General features: G+C 47.5%; 1 protein-coding gene across 1 annotated transcript in view; it reads left to right on the top strand.

Moving 5' to 3' along the window:
- Nucleotides 1-18505, top strand: part of NAT8L (N-acetyltransferase 8 like) — a 30997-nt gene extending 12492 nt beyond the window's left edge. Inside the window, exon 3 of the mRNA XM_015286010.4 lies at nucleotides 12161-18505. Coding sequence (XP_015141496.4) covers nucleotides 12161-12528 — 368 coding nt within the window. The 3' untranslated portion in view covers nucleotides 12529-18505. The remainder of the gene's footprint in view (nucleotides 1-12160) is intronic.
- The last annotated feature ends 739 nt before the right edge of the window (nucleotides 18506-19244 follow it).

The following is a 19244-nucleotide window of genomic DNA, read 5'->3' as shown; positions in this document are numbered from 1 at the left end:
GGCAGACAATGAAAGCACGCCGGGTGTTTGGTTGCTGTCTGCCTGGCAGCAGTTTGGTGCCTCAGCCCTGGGAGTGCATTGGTAAAGTCACTGCTGTCTGAACGGCAGTGGTGGTGCAATTGGTCGAAGGAGGGAGAAAGCAAATGGGGGCAGCTGGTGTTAGAAAGGGATTTTTTTATGAAGCAATCCCAACTTTTTGGAAGGAGCGTTCTTGAAACACCTTTTCAAACTTCTGCTGCCTGTGAAATATATGAGGTTCGCTTAACAGCTGTGAAAATACACGTCTGGTCTGCTTTTAGACCCTGCAGATGTTCAGAAGATAGCATCTAGCAGTGCAGAGGTTTTCATTCAGGAATAAGCCATTGCCGGATTTTGCAGGGCTTTTTTTTTTTTTTGAGCCCTCAGCTCTCTGAAAAGCATCAAAGTGTCTGCAAGGCTTCTTAAGAAGTGGGAGTGTTTTTCATGAATAACTCAAACGGCTAGGGAGGATTTCAGCGAAATTATTAAATAAAGAACAAATCACAACAAAGAGACCCCTAACACCCCACATTTACTGAGGCAGAACTCTGAGAGAGCTCAGCTTAGAGATTCAGTGGAGCATTTGCTTTGAGTCAGTCACGTGCTTCTATCCCTTGTCTTTTGTTGGGAGACAGGAGCACACTGAGGGGCATCCTTTTGGCACAGGTCCATGTGTTGTTTTGATCTTTATGGGAAACCTGTGGTATAAATGGGAAGTACGGTGGCGTGGGGTAAACCTGCCTCCAGTTTGCTGTGCGTGCCTATCGATTGGCTGCAAAAGGAGTAGGTGATGTTTTCAGGGAAGCTTTTGTATGTCACAGAATCATAGAGTGGCTTGGGTTGGAAGGGACCTCAGAGATCATGTATATCAGCGGAAGGCAATATTAGACAAGATTAGGAAAAAATTCTGTACTGTGAGGGTGGTGAGGCACTGGAACAGGTTGCCCAGAGAGGCTGTGGATGCCCTCTCCCTGGAAGCATTCAAGACCAGGCTGGACAGGGCTGTGAGCAACCTGGTCTAGTGGGGGGTGTCCCTGCCTATAGCAGGGGATTGGAACTAGATGATCTTTAAGGTCCCATCCAACCCAAACCATTCTATGAAGGAGTTGTTCCAGCCAGGAACCTGCTCTCGTTTCGTTTGTTCTTCTCTGTCTTAGCATTGAGGTTTAATATGTATTTAATGTTGCCTTGATAGATGCAAAAATCCACCTGGATCCTCAAAATACTGTATTGCTACCCTGATTGTATGGGTTTGCACCTCTCCTGGCCATGGTTACTGTGGTGCCTCGTGTAAGAGGGGATCCCTTTTCAGCAAGGCTCAGGGCACAGCTGTGGAAGTATCTGCTATCACCAGCTGTAGACACGCTGCCCTGCACTGGTGGGACTGGTCAGGGTGGTCTTGTCTGGTAAGCTGAGCATGTGGCAAAGGTGGTGTTGTTTCTTCTTTTCATTTTTGAGATGCAGACACTCACGCTTGTAGTTTTCATTTTATGTTAATGCATCACCCACAACACGTCCATTGGCTGTGCCCAGCCTGACAGATGTTCATGTATTTACGGATGCAGAATTTTCCTTCGGTGCCACGTTCAACAGGTGTGCTAATTTCAGTCTGGATGTAGTGCAGTTTGGTGTAATTAAACCCAAGTCACCCTGGCCTTGGTAAGGCACAGAATGTTGTTTTCAACCAATCGTTGATTTTTGCACCTTGGCAGTGCTGTAACTTTACACAGGGAATGGCTTGCTAAGAGTTGAAAATACAGGCAATGTGCAAAGGTCCCATGGTGCTCCACGGTGGAGTCTGCAGCATGGTGGGATGGAAGGAGAAGTGCTGAGGCTTTTTAGAGGACCTTTGTTTTCATTCCTCACATGCCAGAAAGAAACTATATCTTACCCATAGTTTTAGTGTCTGGCCTTGATATGTAGTGTTCCTACCAGGACATAAGGGAGGAAAGAAATCCCTTCACATTCGCACAAGCAGGTAGAATGAAGTCGAGCAACCTTACCCCAGGGCCATACTTGGTTGTGTTAGTTATAAATAAAACAGTCCTCCAGAGATTAAATATTTACAGCAAATCTAGAAAAATAAAAGTTTGGCAAGCAAGAAAGGTGTTTTCTCTCAGAAATATTTGTTGCTTATAGAATCAATCATAGAATCACCAAGGTTGGAAAAGACCCACAGGATCACCCAGTCCAACCATCTACCCATCACCAATAGTTCTCATTAAACCACATCCCTCAACACAACGTCCAAATATTTCTTGAACACATCCAGGGTTGGTGACTCCACCACCGCCCTGGAATAGATTTGCAGTAGACTCGAGGAGATCAAGCCATGCACCAGCTGCCTTCAGCCTGTAGTTTGTACCAAATCTGTGCCTTGAACATACTCTCATTTTTTTCTGTCTTCCTCTACTTTGAGCAATGAGATCTTCAGTGTGGTTTCAGGAAGAACATAACTGTTTATGATGGCCGTTTCACTCCAGTAGATCATGAATGCAGTGGTTGGGGAGGTTTGGATCATTGTGTTAGCAACCAGGCAGGATTCTTGTGAAACTCGAGTCATCTGCAGAAGGAAAAGCTTTGGGAGCAACAGAGTTGTATTTACTATTAGATTTTGGAGAGCACAGTGGGAATTTCTCTTTGCCAGGCGGCATATAATGAAAACCGTTCCCTGTCCTTAAGTTCCTGATACCGATCTTGAAGCAGAAGATCTGCCCTGAGGTCTAAGACCCTTCTGGTCAGTGTGTCTGCACCATAAACTACTCCTAATTAGTACTCATAATTATTGCTCATCAGCTGTTGTAGTAATGAGGTCCCCATTCAGAAGCTTTTAAGGGCAGCAGGAACATTTCCTTTTCCGAAACATTTCCGAATTGTGCCTTTGGCCTTTTGCATTGCTTCTGTGGCATGGCTTTCCTTGATGCCCCTGAAAGTAGAAGGGAATGTCATGCCATTTGGGGCCTCTGTTTCTTTTTTGCTGTTGTGTTTTAAATATGCAGCTGCTTTTAGTTTCATCATCTTACGTACAGCTAGGTGGTCTCCCTGTTGAGTGGGGAGGCCCCTTTCAGCCTTGCTTTCATCTCTGATTTGAAGGACTTGCCTGTACAGATAGGGTATTCTGTCCTAATGCATCATTGTACCATACCCCACATTTGTGTCTGTATTTTGGGGGTAGTTCACCCTGCTGCCCTCGTTGCGATCACAGAATCATAGCTTGGGTTGGAAGGCATCTTTAAGATCGTCTAGTTCCAACCCCTGCTATTGGCAGGAACACCTCCCTCTAGATCAGATTGCTCACAGCTCATCCAGCCTGGCCTTGAGTGCTTCTAGGGAAGCTTCTAAGGAACCTCACCAATGCTTTCAGGGAAGCGCTCCAGTATTTGCAGAATGCCGGGTAGGCTTTGTTACTGCTGTTTGCAGAATGGCTTATCCTGAAGGGTGAGTCAGCGTGAAGTTTGTTGACCTCTTTTAGAATGGCGTAAAACTTCTCAGAAGTCCTTGTAGAGACCAGAATTGCTTATGTTATTTAACCTTAAGTAAATGCAATGTTGGTTCCTCCCTTTGCCTTGAAGCATTTGGTGCAATTCCTGTGTAGGTACGTGCACTTCTATTCAACTGAAGGGAGGCTTGGCTAAATTTAGGCCAGACGAGTAATGATATATGGCTAAAATAAGATCAATTCTACCCATTTTCCCCTCATGATTTATGTCTAGGCCAACTGCTAAGCTAAAAAGAAGTCTTGATATTGCTCAGTGCCTTTTTACGGTAATGCACATGAAGTAGAAGCCAGCCAGCAAATAATGAATACTAAAACATCCAATAATTCTAGATTTTCCAGGTTTTTTTTTCAACATTTGAAAGTGGAATGTGCTGCAATGCAACTCCAGTACCTTTCAGAAAGCAATAAAGCCGTATAGTGAAAGATTGATGAGAAGATGGAGACTGAGCGTTAACGATGCCCTTTTAAGAAGCTGGCTTAAAGTGCGATGAGCACATTTTATTTTGTAAACTAATTGGACTAACGAGGAGCTCATTGTCAGAGCCATCATTTGGAGCAGGGACTGGGAGGATGCAGGCTAGCAAGGCTGGTAGGAGGGCTGCTTTCCTTCTCACCTTTATTCTTCTGACTTAAAACAGCCTAAATACTAAAGCATTGGCTTACCTAAGGTCTGACTCCACAATTTGCAGGCTTAGTGAGGATTTTGGATGCGTGGGGAACATCTGCTCTCGGATTGCTTTAAATATTCTTTTCTTGCTGCTTGATGCAGACCAGTCTGTTCTGCTTAGCCAAGGTGTGTCATGCTCAGCAAAAAAGAGCCGTGCAGAGGATTTCAAGTCCTGCTGTTGCACTTGTTAATATAGCAGCCTCTGAGATGTGCTGGAAGTGCTGCCTGTGTCCTGTGTGTGCTTTTGGGATCATCAGAAATGCCTGCTGGGTTTCATAGGACGTGCTGGGCCAAACCTGGTCACTTTCTGAAGTCTGGTTGCTGCAGAATATTTGTTTTCTTCTTTTCTGTTCTGCAGTCAAACAAATAGTGTGACAGTGAAGTGTAGCTAGTTGCCAGCATTTTAGGATTTTCTGAGGGGCTCTGACACCTCAAAATACGATACCTGTGACATAGTAGGAGGATGCTTTTGAGGGCGGGCCAGCTCCATCCGGAAACATGGAACAGGTACTGCTCAAAGTCAGTTCTCCTATTCTTACTCAAAACTTCAACCTCACCATGTTTTCCCATCCTCATCTGAAAGTATGAGCTGAGCACGGCTGCTGTTCTGGACTTGGTGGCGGTGTGTTATAACATATGTTTGAGTCTGAACCCAAAACTGCCTTTGGGTTTGCAGAAATGTTTAGGTCAACCTATAGTCTATAGAATGCTGGCATTCCCCAAGCTGGAAGGGACCCACAAAGATTATCAAATCCAGCTCCTGGCACCAGGGAGTGAGGATGAAAAAGAAGGCGGATAGAGAAGCAGTTGTGTTGGTTGGTGGTGGCAGCTCACCCACCTCTCCTGGTGTTCTGCACATTGATATCTGCCCCTCGGATGCCCCAAGGGGTGTCACCCACTCTCAGCATGTGGCCACATGGTCCAGTGTTCTTCCGGCATGGAGCTGTTTGTGTTGGGGCGATGAATCTTGCCGTGGTAGGTTGTGTTGAGTTATTTATGTGAAGGAAAGGGTCCCGTAGCATTTCTAATTTCATGCATGGGTAATTCTTCTTTTTCGCTCCCTCACATCTGTGTCAGCTGTACAGGGATGCTCATGAGTGTCAGGAGTGCCAAGGCAGGACTCTCATATGTCATCCAGTTTCCACCACCGTAAACTACTCTGAAATGCTATTATTTTGTCAGAGCCCGCCAGGAATGCCTTCTAACTGAAGTCAAGTGTAGAGTTATTTGTAGAAGTTGTTGGAGCTTGTTACTCAGCCCTGCTTGAAGCCAGGGGGAACTGGAAAGGTGAAAGGGAGAGAAACAAAGGCCTGGAAAGGATGTGGAGGTAAGAGAGATGATGCACTGAGCTTTGGGGCCTTTTAGATGGCTATCTGCAAATAAATCAGAGTAGCACAACTACACAGTGTTCAGTGCAGCACGGCTCCACTGGGCTCCCCCTGCGCTGCCCTGCTTGGGCTGCCCAAAACCACCCTGGAGCTTCCAGGGCAAGTGACTCCAAGGGCAAATAAGTAGTGCTCTGCGATGTGGCAGTGTGCTGCATTCTGTCTTCCCTGGTATTCCTGTGCAGTGGTGTTGCACTGGGACACAGGACGTCAGTGGGTCATAGCAAAGAGTTTAGGGCATCCAGGTTTTGCAGCAGGCGCTATCAAGCCTGTCGGTTTTGGCAAGCTTCTGTGTATGATATATGAGTGAGGGACATGGGGAATTGCAAGACCTGCTCTATGGGAAGTGCTGGGCTGGTTTTTCTTTTGTTTTTCCCTTTTTCTCCAGTGTAACGATGTAGGAAAGGTGTAAGATGGAGGTTGGCCCTGTGTGGGATGCTTCAATTTGAGATGAGGCACTCGCTCCTCCCAGTGAGTCCTGAAAACGTGTGAGCCTCCATCCCCTCCCACAACTCACACCTGCACATCGCTTTCCTCCCAGCAATGCAGGTTTGCAATGTTTAATTCTGGGGAGCGTGGATGGAGTTCTGTAGGTGTCAGCTTCCTTCTCACTCGGTGGCCCTGGGATCGCCTCTCTGGTTGGAAGATGCTGTGAGGACATTGCTCATGACAGCTCTGAGCTGGGGGGGACTGCTCACATCTGTGTCATGGTAACATGCTAAATCAGCACTGAAACTCACCGTCTGTCTGAAATATGCTTGTAGGGATATTGTGTCTGTCTGGAAGTGAGGTTCAGCAAGTAATTGTGAATGTCATTGCCTCTGAAAGAGGGTGAATTCCTCTCATTTTGATCGTGGTGTGAGCTGGTAGCATCACTTCTCTGGGTGTCATCTCCTTCGTGGAGCTGCTGGAAAGGGAAAAAAGCTGGAAACCAGTGTGCGTGCACCTAACTTGCACAGAGCAGCTGGAATGGACCCACAAGGATCATCAAATTCAGCTCCTGTCTCTGCACAGGATCACCCAAACCCACTGTCTGAGGGCGGTGTCCAAACACTCCTTGAGCTCCAGCAGCTCAGGGCTGTGCCCACTGCCCTGGGCAGCCCGTTCCATGCCCACCACCCTCTGGTGCAGACCCTTTCCCTCACCTCCAGCTGCCCCTCCCCTGACACAGCTCCATGTGGTTCCCTCTGGCCCTGTCGCTGTCACAGAGAGCAGAGCTCAGCTCCTCTGCTCTGGGCTGAACAAACCAAGACACCTCAGCTGCTCTTCATACATCTTATCCTCCAGAGCTTTCCCCATCTTCACAGTCCTCCTTTGGATGCTCTTTAATAGTTTCTTGTCCTTCTCATATTATGCCCCCCACAACTGAGTTCAACTGCCCAGCCTGTGTGCCACCTGTATGTGAAATGAGAGCTCAACCTTCAGGAAGTAGAAATGCCAGCAGTGAGCAAAGAGAGAGAAGTCTGGTCTGCTTCTGGAGTAGGGTTCCCAGGAGTGTCCAGTGTTGAGTTCCCGATGAAAATGCTGTCACAGGATTGCAAAACCTGCACACGCTGGCACCAGCAGTTGGCTGTAGCTGATCTCCAGCCCTGCGGAGCAATGGATTTGATCTGATCTGGCTCTGTGCCCTGAGTATCAGCACAGAGGAGGCATTTCAGGAGTGGTGGAGCTTTGCTTGCTCCTGTGGAAATGTAATACAAAAAGGTGGCTTTCAGAATTATCCCAGGACGTGTTTTCTGTAATGGCCTGGTCAGAAAAGCCAGGTCAGAGATTGCTTTGCAAAAGCAACGTATTGCCATTAAATTCTGCCTTAGGGAGCAGCTGTCCACAGGCACTGTGGGACTCTAGAGAGCAGCAGGAACCTGAGCTGTTCAGTTGTGTAGGACTCGGGATGGTGGGGAAGGCTGATGCCTGATTTTTCTTCTCTCCTAGCAGTACTCTCCACTCTTGCTTTTGGTTCCAATCTTTCCACCCATCCACCCACTGATTATTATTTTTTTTTTTTATTCACCAAAGGTTGTAGAAGAATTTGCAGCAAAATTTCTTTTCACCCATCATCGTTGTCAGCTCTGTATGGGAAGCTGTGCAGCTCATGGTAGTAGAGGAGCTTTGCAGGAGCAGCCGGGGGATTGCACCCGCCTTGGACAGGTGGAGGATGGGCATCCGGAGTGGTGCCACTGCTCCTGGCATGGGGATTGCAGCAGTGTGTGGAGTTGTGCTGCACGAAAGGTGTGGGTGAATCAGAGCAATCTCTTTTGGTCATCAGAAGCTGGGAATCGTCCTTAAATTTAGAGCTGTGCCTTCAGCTGAGGAGCCATGTCTAACCTTCCCAGGTGGATCTTGCCACCAGCTCATTGCTGTGCATTTTTTTTAGAGCAATTTCACTATCACCATGGCTCTTTTTGAGTACTGCAGATAAAATACATCTTAAGTGACCATCACTTCACCATGGTGATTTCCAAGCTGGCAGCCAGCTACGTGGTTTAGGTTACTTGCTGATAATTTGGTCCAGCTTGTTGCCAAGGCAAAGGAAAGATGCTGTTACTGAAAGACAGACAACGGGAGAGCATAGGAAGATAAGACAGGACTGCTGGCCTCTTGCCATCCCAGGTGTTTTGTGTAGCTTTATGGAGGTAGGATATGCAAGAGCATTTGCTTTCTCTTACAGTATATTTTGTAGATCTTTTTTATCCTCCTATGGCAGCTCTCCTCTACACACGTGTAAAAGGAAAGCTTTTGGAAGAGGCTGCCCTGGGTGCCACAAGAGGAGATGTGAGGCAGAAAAGCCAAGCTTCAAGGGGTGTGTGGTAGGAGCACCAAGGCAGGAGACAAGGACGTGGTTTGGAGATGGCTTGCAGTGAGACCTTATTGAAGTGGGAAGCCTGGGCTTAATGGTGTGAGCTGAAGTGTATTTGGAGATGCCTGAGGTGCTGACAGCACGGAGATAGATAGAGCAGCTGAAGTTAAATGCAAGACATCTGTGCAGAGCAGCCCTTTGAGCGAGTCTTCTTGCAGGATCAGAAATCTAGAGAACAGTTTAGGGCAGCATGATTTGAGAAGGCTTTGGATGTCTGCACCAATGGTCAATAGGGGGATGCCAGAAGATGGAGGCAAGTGAGAGTAAAGGCAAATGCTGACTGAGATGAGCATCTGAAGGGCAGGATGAGCCACAGCCGTCGGTGTGTGTGTGTTTATCTTTGCAGCCATGATTATTTTCAGATCACAGTTCAAGGGAGTAAAACGTCAGCACCTGCTATTAATAGTGTTGCTGGCAGCGAGGTTCTTGCTTATTGCTGACAGGTGAGAGGAAGATAATTTTGTTTCATCCCGGGTATGAAGAAGTGCAAAAAGGAGATGGGCTCTGATTCAATCCCCTCAATCCTGAAAAGATTAGAAAGAGATCCCCTGTAGTCCTTAAGAATGAGGATATGGCTTGTTTTCCCTGGGCACTTCCCTGCTGCTCCAGATGTGCTGCGCATGTATTGCTACAGGAGAAATTGGGTATGGAGCTGCAGCTGGCTAGGATCAGTGAGGAACAGTGAGCCCAGGCAAAAAGCAATCTAAAGAATTTCGGTTTCTTCTCAGAAAGAGTGGTGAGGCTCTGGAACAGGCTGCCCAGGGAGGTGGTGGAGTTGTTGTACTGGGAGGTGTGCAAGAAGAGGGTAGAGGTGGCACTGAGGGATGTGGTTAGAGGGCATGGTGGGGATGGGTTGATGGTTGGAGATGATCTTAGTGGTTTTTCCAACCTTAATGATTCTATGATCTAATTTCTCTGAAACTTGAGGGGTTTGCTCAGAGGAGAGAAACACCAACCTGAGATCAGCAGTATGCATGGGGATCCCCGAAACGACTTTAGGTAGCGAATCCCTGTTTGCAAGAAACACTGCTTCCCAAGGAAGGGATTTAACCACCCCCAAAGTGGATCAGACATTGCTGGGCTCACAGCTTCGGGATCTGGGCATTTTTCTGCAGGCTGGTGGCAGTCCACAGCATGGACACTGAGCAATGAAGGTACTGGGGACTGATCATGCTGGTGCAAATGGGGGCCAAATACAACTTGCATTGTTTGAGCAGATGTGTCCTGTCTGGCGCTAATTATAAGCGTTTCATGCACAGCACACACCAGGAGATGTGCCAGATAGTATTTCTTTTCATGTTGAGCTTGAAATCATTATAATTAAGCTTTAAAGTTGTAAGTTAAAACTAACAAGATGTGCATGTTTGCCTTGGTTCTGCTTGCGGTGGAGGTGGTGTTTGGTGTGGGGCTGGGCATGTCACAGGAGTGTGAAGAGTTTCTGTGCTCTGCCCTGGCAGCCATGTCCAGCTTTGTTCTTAAAATAGGCAGAAAACCTAAAAATGTGGGAAATGGGCTTTTTTTTTTTTTATACAAACTTTGGAAGTGTTTTGTTGAATAAGCCTTGCTGGCTCATTGGGCACATGAGCTGTCTGTTAAGAAAGGAAAAGCATTAATATACAGAGGGGGCAATGGAGATGGAAGACAGATGAGTGCCTGTTTTGGGAAGGATGAGCCAAGCATGCTGAAGAGCCACTCCCAGGAGCAGCTGCTGTGCACAGGGCTGGGCAGCAGGGACAGGCTGCTATATGGCACTTTTCTGGGGCCATACCAAGTGGGATGCATCTCTGAGAGTCATTCTTGTCATCTCTGCTTCTCAAATGCAGGAAAACCCTGAAACCCCATTTTTGGGCTAAGCCACTGGAGTTGAAATTGGTGGCAGTGTACATAAGGATGATGAGCACCATGTTACCCAGTTCAGTGGTCCAGCAAGCCTGCTGGAGGAGCATGGGATGAGTGATAAAGGGCTGACAGGGTATCGTCAATGTACAGTCAACAAAGTACAGTTGGAGAGAGTATTGTGAGATAGCAAAGGAACAAACAGAGAAGGAATGCTCTCCCGTATCCAAAGATTTAGGCTCACAATGAAAAGCTTCACAAAGGAGAGATCTCCAGAAGGAGATCCTTCCCCAGTGGCAGTCAGCCCTTAAATGGGGTCTAGGAAGGGTGGAGCCAGGTTCCACCCCTTCTGGTCACACAGCCTTCACCTGTGCTCCCACGGCTGACTCAGTCCTTGCCTCAGGTGGTCAATCAGTGGTTCAGGCCATGACTCAGCAGTTCCCATACAGTCATGTAGTGCACAGTCACCACATAAAGTGCATTCGTAAAAATAACGCTGTAGAGCAAAGAGCCATGAGCTAGTGGAGCCATCTGATTTGTGTGCAGAAGGAAAGCAGCTGCTGGTCCTCCGCGCTCCTGAGTCTCATCTGGGGTCTTGTCTGAATAAATTACAGTGGGAGATTTGGGCAAATGCAGGGGGATGAGTGGCACTGTCACAGTGGTGGCAGCGAGGAGATGTTTTAACTGCTTGTGATAAGTGGGTCAAGATGGGTCCCAGCGTGTTAAAAATTAGCTGTTGACCTAGATAGCAACAGTGTGATGATGGCTCGCAGCGGGAGCCAAAGCAAGTGTTAGTGCCGGCACTGTGCATGGCTGAGTGCAGTGGCAAGGCTTGCAGCTGATTTATCCTGGGTGTTTTGTTTCTACCCCACTGTTCCTTGGATGTTGAGACATGGATTGTAGCTATCTCCTTCTGATGGGGAACCAGAGTCCCAAAGTCACAGCACACTGAGATCTCAGTCTTCTCAATGTAAGGCCACATTTGTCCTGTGCAGCAGAAGTCCACATTTTCCTTCTAAGCAAGAGATTTGTCATAGCATCCCTCATTAGCTGATGTAATTGAGTAATGGCTTTCTTGGCTGTTAATTAAGCAGCATCCAAGCTGGAATCACTTTTGCCCTGTGATGAAAGCATTAATCTTCTCAGGTCAGTTAAAGACGCTTTGTTACATGTTATCACATCACACCTTATGTGATGATCTGCTTTAGTTAAGACCCAAGTAATTCATTCATTTAACTTCAGTTGTTTTTCTTAAGTTGCTTTGCTAGTGGAGCCAAACGCTGCTGCAGTGCTCTGGAGTTGCAGAGTAGTTTCTAATTTCATTGGCTCTCATGTTGTCTGGCCAGCCTGAGCAGCTGGTTGGGATGGGTACCAGTGTCTCTTGGTGACATCCATGCCATACACGAGCCATTCTGTAGGACAGCCAAGCAGATGCATAGCCTCCTGTGCTGTGGTTGAATCTAGGGGGCTGCAGCAAGCAACCAAGGGTCTCTCCGGCTTGGGGCCAGGATTCAGTGTGGTGAAGCTGCCGGTATGACAGGAGTGCATGACTGCATGCAAGGATTTGCCCATCATGTGCCATTAGAGCTGAAGATCACCCGTTGCTGTTAGATGCCAATAGCTGAGGCTGGCAGGGACCAATGCAGGGCCACACAGAATAGGGTGTCCAGGTCTGTGTCCAAAAGTGGCTGTTGTAGATCCCCATGGAGGCATATATCCATACCTTATAACTTTACAATTGTTGGTGTCTACACTTTGGTTTTTTAGCAACTTTATGTATATATTCCTCTGGAAAAGAACATTTCCCTGGCACTGCCAAGGGGAAAAGCAAGTTGGGTCCATGCTTTCAGAGCACTTTAGCTCCCAGGCAGCTACATGTGGTGCTTTGTCTCTCGCAGGCTCCTGCTTCTGGGTGGCCGTCCTGGACGGCAACGTGGTGGGGATCGTGGCAGCGCGGGGCAATGAGGAGGACAACACGGTGGAGCTGCGCCGCATGTCTGTCGACTCCAACTACCGTGGCAAGGGGATTGCCAAGGCCCTGGGCCGCAAGGTGCTGGAGTTTGCCATGCTCAACAACTACTCCTCCGTCGTACTGGGGACCACAGCCGTGAAGATGGCGGCCCACAAGCTCTATGAGTCCTTGGGCTTCAAGCACGTGGGTGTGGTTGAACATTACGCGCTCCCGGGGATGACGCACTCCTTGCTGGAGAGAATGTTCTTCCAGCTTCGCTACCACCGCTACCGCCTGCAGCTCCGTGAAGAATAAAACCCAACCACCGAGCAAAAAAGCTATTTTTCTCCTCCCCCCTCCAAAAAAAGAAAAATAATAATAAATTACCCTTCTCTTTCTTGTCACCGTTTATTTGCCAATTTTGTCCCCCCCTTGCTCCCTCATCTCATCCTGGCTTGCTCCGTGCAGCCTGGTGGCCCAGCCTTGCGCGCTGGAGGCAGCGGGGCTGGAAGTCAGCATCCTGCAGCCCGGCCTCCCAGGGACTGACAGAAAGCACAGAACCTTCCCTGCAACATCTCACTGCCACTCTGGTGCGCCCAGTGTTCTCCTTTTCCAAGTGTAAGATAACATAGCGATGCATTCATCATAGTGCAGAGAAGATTACTTGAATGCAGTTTTCAGTATTTCACGCACCAGTAAGTATAGAATATGCATTCGTCTTACCGTTATTTACTGGTTAATAGTTTCCAAGGAAAATGTGGGGGGCAGCCCCCGGCCCAACCCGCTTGCTGCAATGCATGAAGAGGAAGCGTGTGCACGCACTCCAACACATTGCACTGCCACCGCGGCACTGATGTTGCACTTTTTTTGGATGTGCCTCATCCTGCCAAATGTCTGAGAGCCCCTCGGCGTGTCGGAACCACAGCTCCATCCTCATCTCCTTCCTAAGCCAGCAACCAGACTCGATCCATCTGAACTCTGAGCCCCGATGTAACATAGCCGAAGTGAAGATCAGCCCCATCTATCTCCTGCGCTACCGTCGCCGCGCGTGACCTGCAGTCCTGGGCCAGGCTCCGCATGTGACTTTCTCTTTGCTGCCTTTTGGGGTGGGTGTTCTTTTTGTTTGTTTGTTTGGTTTGGTTTTATTATTTTTAATTTTTGTTGTTGTTCATTTTTAGTTCTGGCTTTTGCTGAATGGTGTCATTGAGGCATAATGGAGGCTGCAGTTCCTATGGTAACACATTTGCACATTAATGTGCGCACCAACTCCGAGCACTTCAGAGAAGCAATGTGACAGATAATAGCATTTTGGGGAGCTCTGGGGGGTGGGGGGCATGTACTTATTATCTTAACCAGCTGCTTGTTTGATCCATGTAGATGGCCTCACTGCAGCCTGCCATAAAAGGTAATTAACCGCTTTAATGATGTCAGATTTGTGAATTGTACAATGCAAAAAGCAATGCAAAGCAGATCCGGCATGTGTCTGTACCCAGTATGTATGTACAGTGCCTGCCAACTAAGAGTAACCAAGGCTACAGCTTCTCCTAGCCTGAAATATCAACTTTTATAACTTATTTAAACAAATAGCAACTTTGCATGAATTACGTCTTGGGGGGGGGAGGGGAAAAAAAAGATGAGTAGATTTTACTTTTAAAACGTGGTATCAGAAATATAAAGAGAAACACTTCTGGCTGCACTTAATTTGGGGTGAATGGAGGGGTTTCAGCTATGTTAACACATTCAAAGGGAAAAGCCTTTTCACTTAGTTCCTGGGGGGAAAGAAGTAGTTACTATTTCACGAAATATAACGCGTGTAGGGGGGAAATGTTCACGATCAACTCGGTGAGAGGGTAGGGGACGTATCAACAGCACTGAGAGCTGCGGGAGGGGCGGTGGGGAGGGTGGTGCGGGGGCCCATCCCTGGGCAGCACCAGGGACAGCCCCTTCCCCATACGTGTTGGCAGCAATAAGGGGGGAAGGGGCGGAGGAGGGGTGCTGTAGCACGAGGTTAATTAACGCCATTTCTGTATGGGGCACTCTATTTTTCAAAGTCTTACTATGCTGTACATTTCTCCTGGAGCTGAAATAATGTACTGTTGGTTGGGGGGTTTTGTATAGTGTACAGAAATGGGCAGAATATTTTCTTGCTGCTTTCAGTGATTTATTAACCTAAGGAAAATAGACAACTATAAAGTGTTAGTGAAAGGGAAAGGAAAAAAGAACACAAAACAGTTTGTGCCTTTTTTAGTTTATTTTTCTGTTGCTATATAATCACTGCACTAAAGTCTTTCCAGAGGGAAAAAAAAAACAAACAACACACTACTCGTCTCTTAATAAGGGAGGAATACGTAAAGCCTAAACTGAGCATTAGTTTTTTTTTGTTTGTTTGTTTTTTTAATTGGAGTATTTAATTAAAAGAATGTCGCTGGTTTTATTTCATACCTGTGCCTTTGCAATGAAACCACCGCATCATCCTATCAGAAAAAACAAACCTGGAATCAATTGCACCAGATCCCACAGACACAGAAGTACCATCAGCCTACCAGGATTGCTCTTAAGATGAGCAAACTGAAGCTGGTGATGGCAGAACCTACTGGTGATACCTGATCAGTGCTGGGGATGTGCTGAATCCTCGCCACTTGGCCACCAGTTGCCCAGTGAATTTCGTCCCGTAACACTCTGTGACCTGTGGCTTTTTGGAAGAAATCCACCCTTTCCTCCCAGTGCCATCCATCCTGGGCTGCTGGTTCTGGGAGAGAAGGGCTGGCTGTCAAGCGTGCTGCTCTATGCTTGCCAAAGAAGATGCAGAGGGCTCATGGGTGCGATACTGCTGATGCTGCCTTGGCTGGGCTGTTTTTCGCTGGACAGCCCTTAGGTGCCAGTGTGGCATCCAAGGTGCAGCAGTGGGGAGGAACACCCCCAGTGTGATGTTTAGGTGCTGACCTGGCAGATCCGTCGTATGCTGTGCCCCGCTCAGGGTGCACCCGTTCAAATGGTGCCATGTGGAGAAGTCAGAGCCTGCAGCTCTCTGCATCTGCCCCCAGAAGTGGCCCTGTAGCCCCAGTAGTGAGCTCCTTCCTCTTCCTGCATGATGCAGTCCTGCAGCAGGACCAGCCCTGTGTTCTTTTCCCTGGCTCAGGCATCATCTTGCTGCTCCCAGTTCAGCATCAGGGTGGCACAGAGCAACACAGAGCAGTTCTGGGCTTGGTCCTGGCCAGAAGATCTGGACCCACTGCCTGGAAATCCTTGAAAACCAGTTGTCATCTAATCCCAACAGTGACTCTCAGCAGGGGCTGCTCCTGACTAATGTCTGCAGTTTCTGCCTAAGCACATCTATAGCAGGAGCAAAGGGAAGAGCAGTATATCCCTTGTAAAGCTTGGCTTGGAATTTAGCCTTGCTTGGTGAATATGAAAGCTACTGAGACCACTTCAGGGCTAGGCAGAGCAGCTGGATAACTCCAGAGATGTCCTCCAGCTGTGCCAGGCACCTGCACTTCGTTGTTCCCATGGGTTGCATCTGCTGCCCTTGCATTGCATGGCGACACTGTCATCCCTTTAGCACCATGGCTGTTCTGCTCATCCTCACACAGTGGGCTCTGCTCATGTGTCCTCAGCTCAAAGCCAGCGATCACCTGGGAGAGCAACTACGGGTGGTGCAGAAGACTCTTCCTTAAAAGATAGTAGGAAATTTTGCATCGTAGTGGCTCAGGAGTTGCCCGAAGAGATGAGTTCCCTTGGAGATGAGCAGGGGCACCCTGCACATCTTGAGCAAACAGCATCCCAAGCACACGTCGTGTTTGGCAATAAGGTCTATGGGGAGCTCAGCCCCTGGATGCAGACAGGCAGTGAAGAATGTGGTTTCCAATATTACTTGCAACCCCCACACTGCTGTTTGTTGTCAGTTCATGCCATGTCCTCCCTTGAGTGAAGGCAGCAGCACGTGTGAGATGCTTAAGAGTTGTGCAGTGCTCCTGGCCACAGGGATGGTGCTGCTTCTCCCTTGTGCTGCTGTCACTGCACCAACAGTCAGGGCAGCACCAAAGAGGTCAGTGAGAGTGCCAGGGTGAGATTCCCCAAGGAAATCAGGATTTTAGGAACTCCTGTCAGGAGTGTCCACTGCTCACTGAGTCTTTTTGATCCTCCATGCACGGCTGCTGCCTTTTAATTCGGCACATTTCCTGGCTGAGGTGCAAATGGATAGAGAGTGACTGCAGGGATCCCAGAGCTGCCAAATACACGAGGGTAGGAACCAGCTCCGGTTACTTCTGAATTAACAATCTAATTTTAAATTTGCTGGGAGCCTGCGTTTCATTAGCACTGGTATAATGCTGTTGGTATGCACTCTATTTAAAGCTTAATAAAGGCATTTTAATTCCAAGCTAACTGGAGTCTTGCGGTGGAATGTACTGTACCGCATAAAGAAAATGAATGGATGCAAGCTATTAAATAAGCTTTAACATGCAAAAGGACCTTTTTTTTTCCTTTTTTTTTTTCTCCCTGAAAAAAATCCTGAGCAAAATCCTGAGCAAAAGTGTGCTCTTGCACTCCTCAGTAACAGAGACTATGCACAGAGATTAGTTATCTCCCACTGAAAAGCTACAGCCTGCAATCTCCTCATGAGTACCTTTCATTCAGAATCAAAAAGGAGCCAGAGAATCCTTTGAACAAGTTGGTTAGAACACAGTGTGGCTAAAAGCAGGAGCTGTAAGGCAGCTTAAGGAAAGGGACAGATCTTGAAATCTGTTCCAGGTTTCAAACTGGAACAGATTTAGATTGGCTATAAGGAAGAAGTTTTTTATAATAGTGGTGGTGAGGCACTGGAACAGGTTGCCACGTGTGGGGAAGCCCTGTCCATCCAAGGTCAGGCTGGAGGGGCTCTGAGCACCTGATGGAGCTGTAGGTGTCCCTGTTCACTGCAGGGGAGTTGGACAGGGTGGCCTTTATGGGTTCCTTCCAACTCAAATGATTCTATGAGTCTATGATTTGGAGGTGCTGTTAATTGTGTGCTAGCCAGCTAGAGGAGAGAGCATGCTTTTAACATCAGAGTAGCTGGAGATGGACTTACTGAAACCAAGAGCATAAAAAATACCTAATGCAACTGTAAATCCATTTACAAATAACACATTTGGATGCAGAAGCAGCTACTGCTATGTAAGCGTAATGAGCATATAGCTAACATAGTTTTCAGTTTCTTTGCCTTCAAAGCTTAGTCTTTTGACTTGTAATATGTATATTTGCTTTCTTTTTTAATTAATAAAAAAACATTATTAGGTTTCACAAAGCACCCTTTGCTTTGTGAGTTGTACTTACAATTGTGCTGGGCCGTTAGCTTTAAGCCATTTGTTTGTGTGCTTGTGTTATTTTATCAAAGCAAAAGTCTTCTTGAGACAAATGCAGTAAAGGTTACAAAAGAAATAATAATTATTAATTTTTTTTTTAAATAGTGTTAAGCAGATGTGTGGTATGCATTTGGAAAATGTCCACTGTCAGTTGGGGCTCCATGGCTCTATGTGCCCATGGCGGTGGTGTTGGTTCACGGGGCTGCCTCTGCACCTCCCCTCTGTTGTACGAGACCGATGTGAAATTAGTCTTGTGTTCTCTATGTCCAGCCTCGTATGTACTGTATTTGTAACAGGAAGCGGCTACAAGTCCTCAAAGAAATACGAACCTATTTTAAAACAGCAATAATTACACTGTAGAGCAGGTGGGGGCGGGCAGGCCAGGCCCTACATGGCCGTGGGGCCTTCTGGCTGGGCTGCGAGTTGCAGGGCCTACACATCCAGGATTGGGCTCCAAACGGGTCAGCACCACTAGGCCTTGTGTGGGGTGGGCTGTGTGTGGTGGTTGTATGGAAAGCTATTGGAAATGCCATTTGTGGTGGGAGAGAGGGAGCCTGTGGGCAGGCGGGAGGCAAACTCAGCACTGTCACACAGAGCAGGGCCAACGTCTCATAGCCCGGTGTGCTCTGCTCTGCCCTATCGCAGAACGCAGGAGGAGGGAGCACACAGGAGTCCATGTGTCCACATGTCCGTGTGTCCACACGTCTGTGTGTCCGTGACGGGGTGGAGCAGGGAGAGCGAGGCGTAGGCACTCGTGTTGCGTTCCTGATGGCCGCTGTAACTGTGAAAATTAACCAGACCTGCTGTGATAAATTTGGTTATATAAGGTTTATTTGGTTAATTTTTTATAAGTGAAAACTGAAAAGATGAAAGAGAATTGTAATATGAAAGCAACTGCTGTAAATAATGTATGAATGAATAAAATCTAAAACTTATGTCAGTTTTTTCCTAAACTGTATTGCTGTCGAGTTACTGACTACTGCAGAAACATCCCGTGTTGTTCCCAGCTCCGAGCCCAGCACGGGCACACACCACTTGTTCCTGTTTCCACTGATAAATAGGACTATTCCTATGTGTGTGTCATGTCCTTGGATTCTATTTCCGCACTGTCCCGGCTCACTGACTAATGCTGTCAGAAGTGTCGGTGTTCTTGGAGCCGCACAGAGTCAATCTGCACGCCTGCAGCCTGCTGGTGCTGCCGCTTTCAGGAAGTACCCCACGAGGGCTGCACAACCCAAATCCCAGCCAGGACGAGCACTTCCCTGCAGCCAGAGATGGTCCTTATCCTGGAAAATGTCTCATCTGAGCAAAGGGTGAACAAAACTACGCAATGTCTTTCTTGATTTTATCACCAAGGCCATGACGCATTAGTGAGCATTATTGGTGAGGATGTTTTTGTGGTGGAGGTACATTGGTAGAGATTCCCTGAGTCCCTCGGTCTCATTCTCTTCCATATACCTGTGCATTTCCTTATGTAAAACCCAGCACAAATGAGCTGTTCCCCACTGCCTTGGGTTTAGATCAACACAAGGCTGTTTCTGACTCTTAGAATCATAGAATAATAGAATAATAGAATCATTAGTGTTGGAAAAGACCTCCAAGATCGTCTGGTCCAACCATCAACCCATCCCCACCATGCCCACTAGCCATGTCCCTCAGTGCCTCATTGACCTTCTTCTTGAACACTTCCAG

This window comes from Gallus gallus, chromosome 4, assembly GCF_016699485.2.
Source record: "Gallus gallus isolate bGalGal1 chromosome 4, bGalGal1.mat.broiler.GRCg7b, whole genome shotgun sequence".
NCBI lineage: Eukaryota > Metazoa > Chordata > Aves > Galliformes > Phasianidae > Gallus > Gallus gallus.
This window is presented reverse-complemented; position numbering and strand designations above follow the sequence as displayed.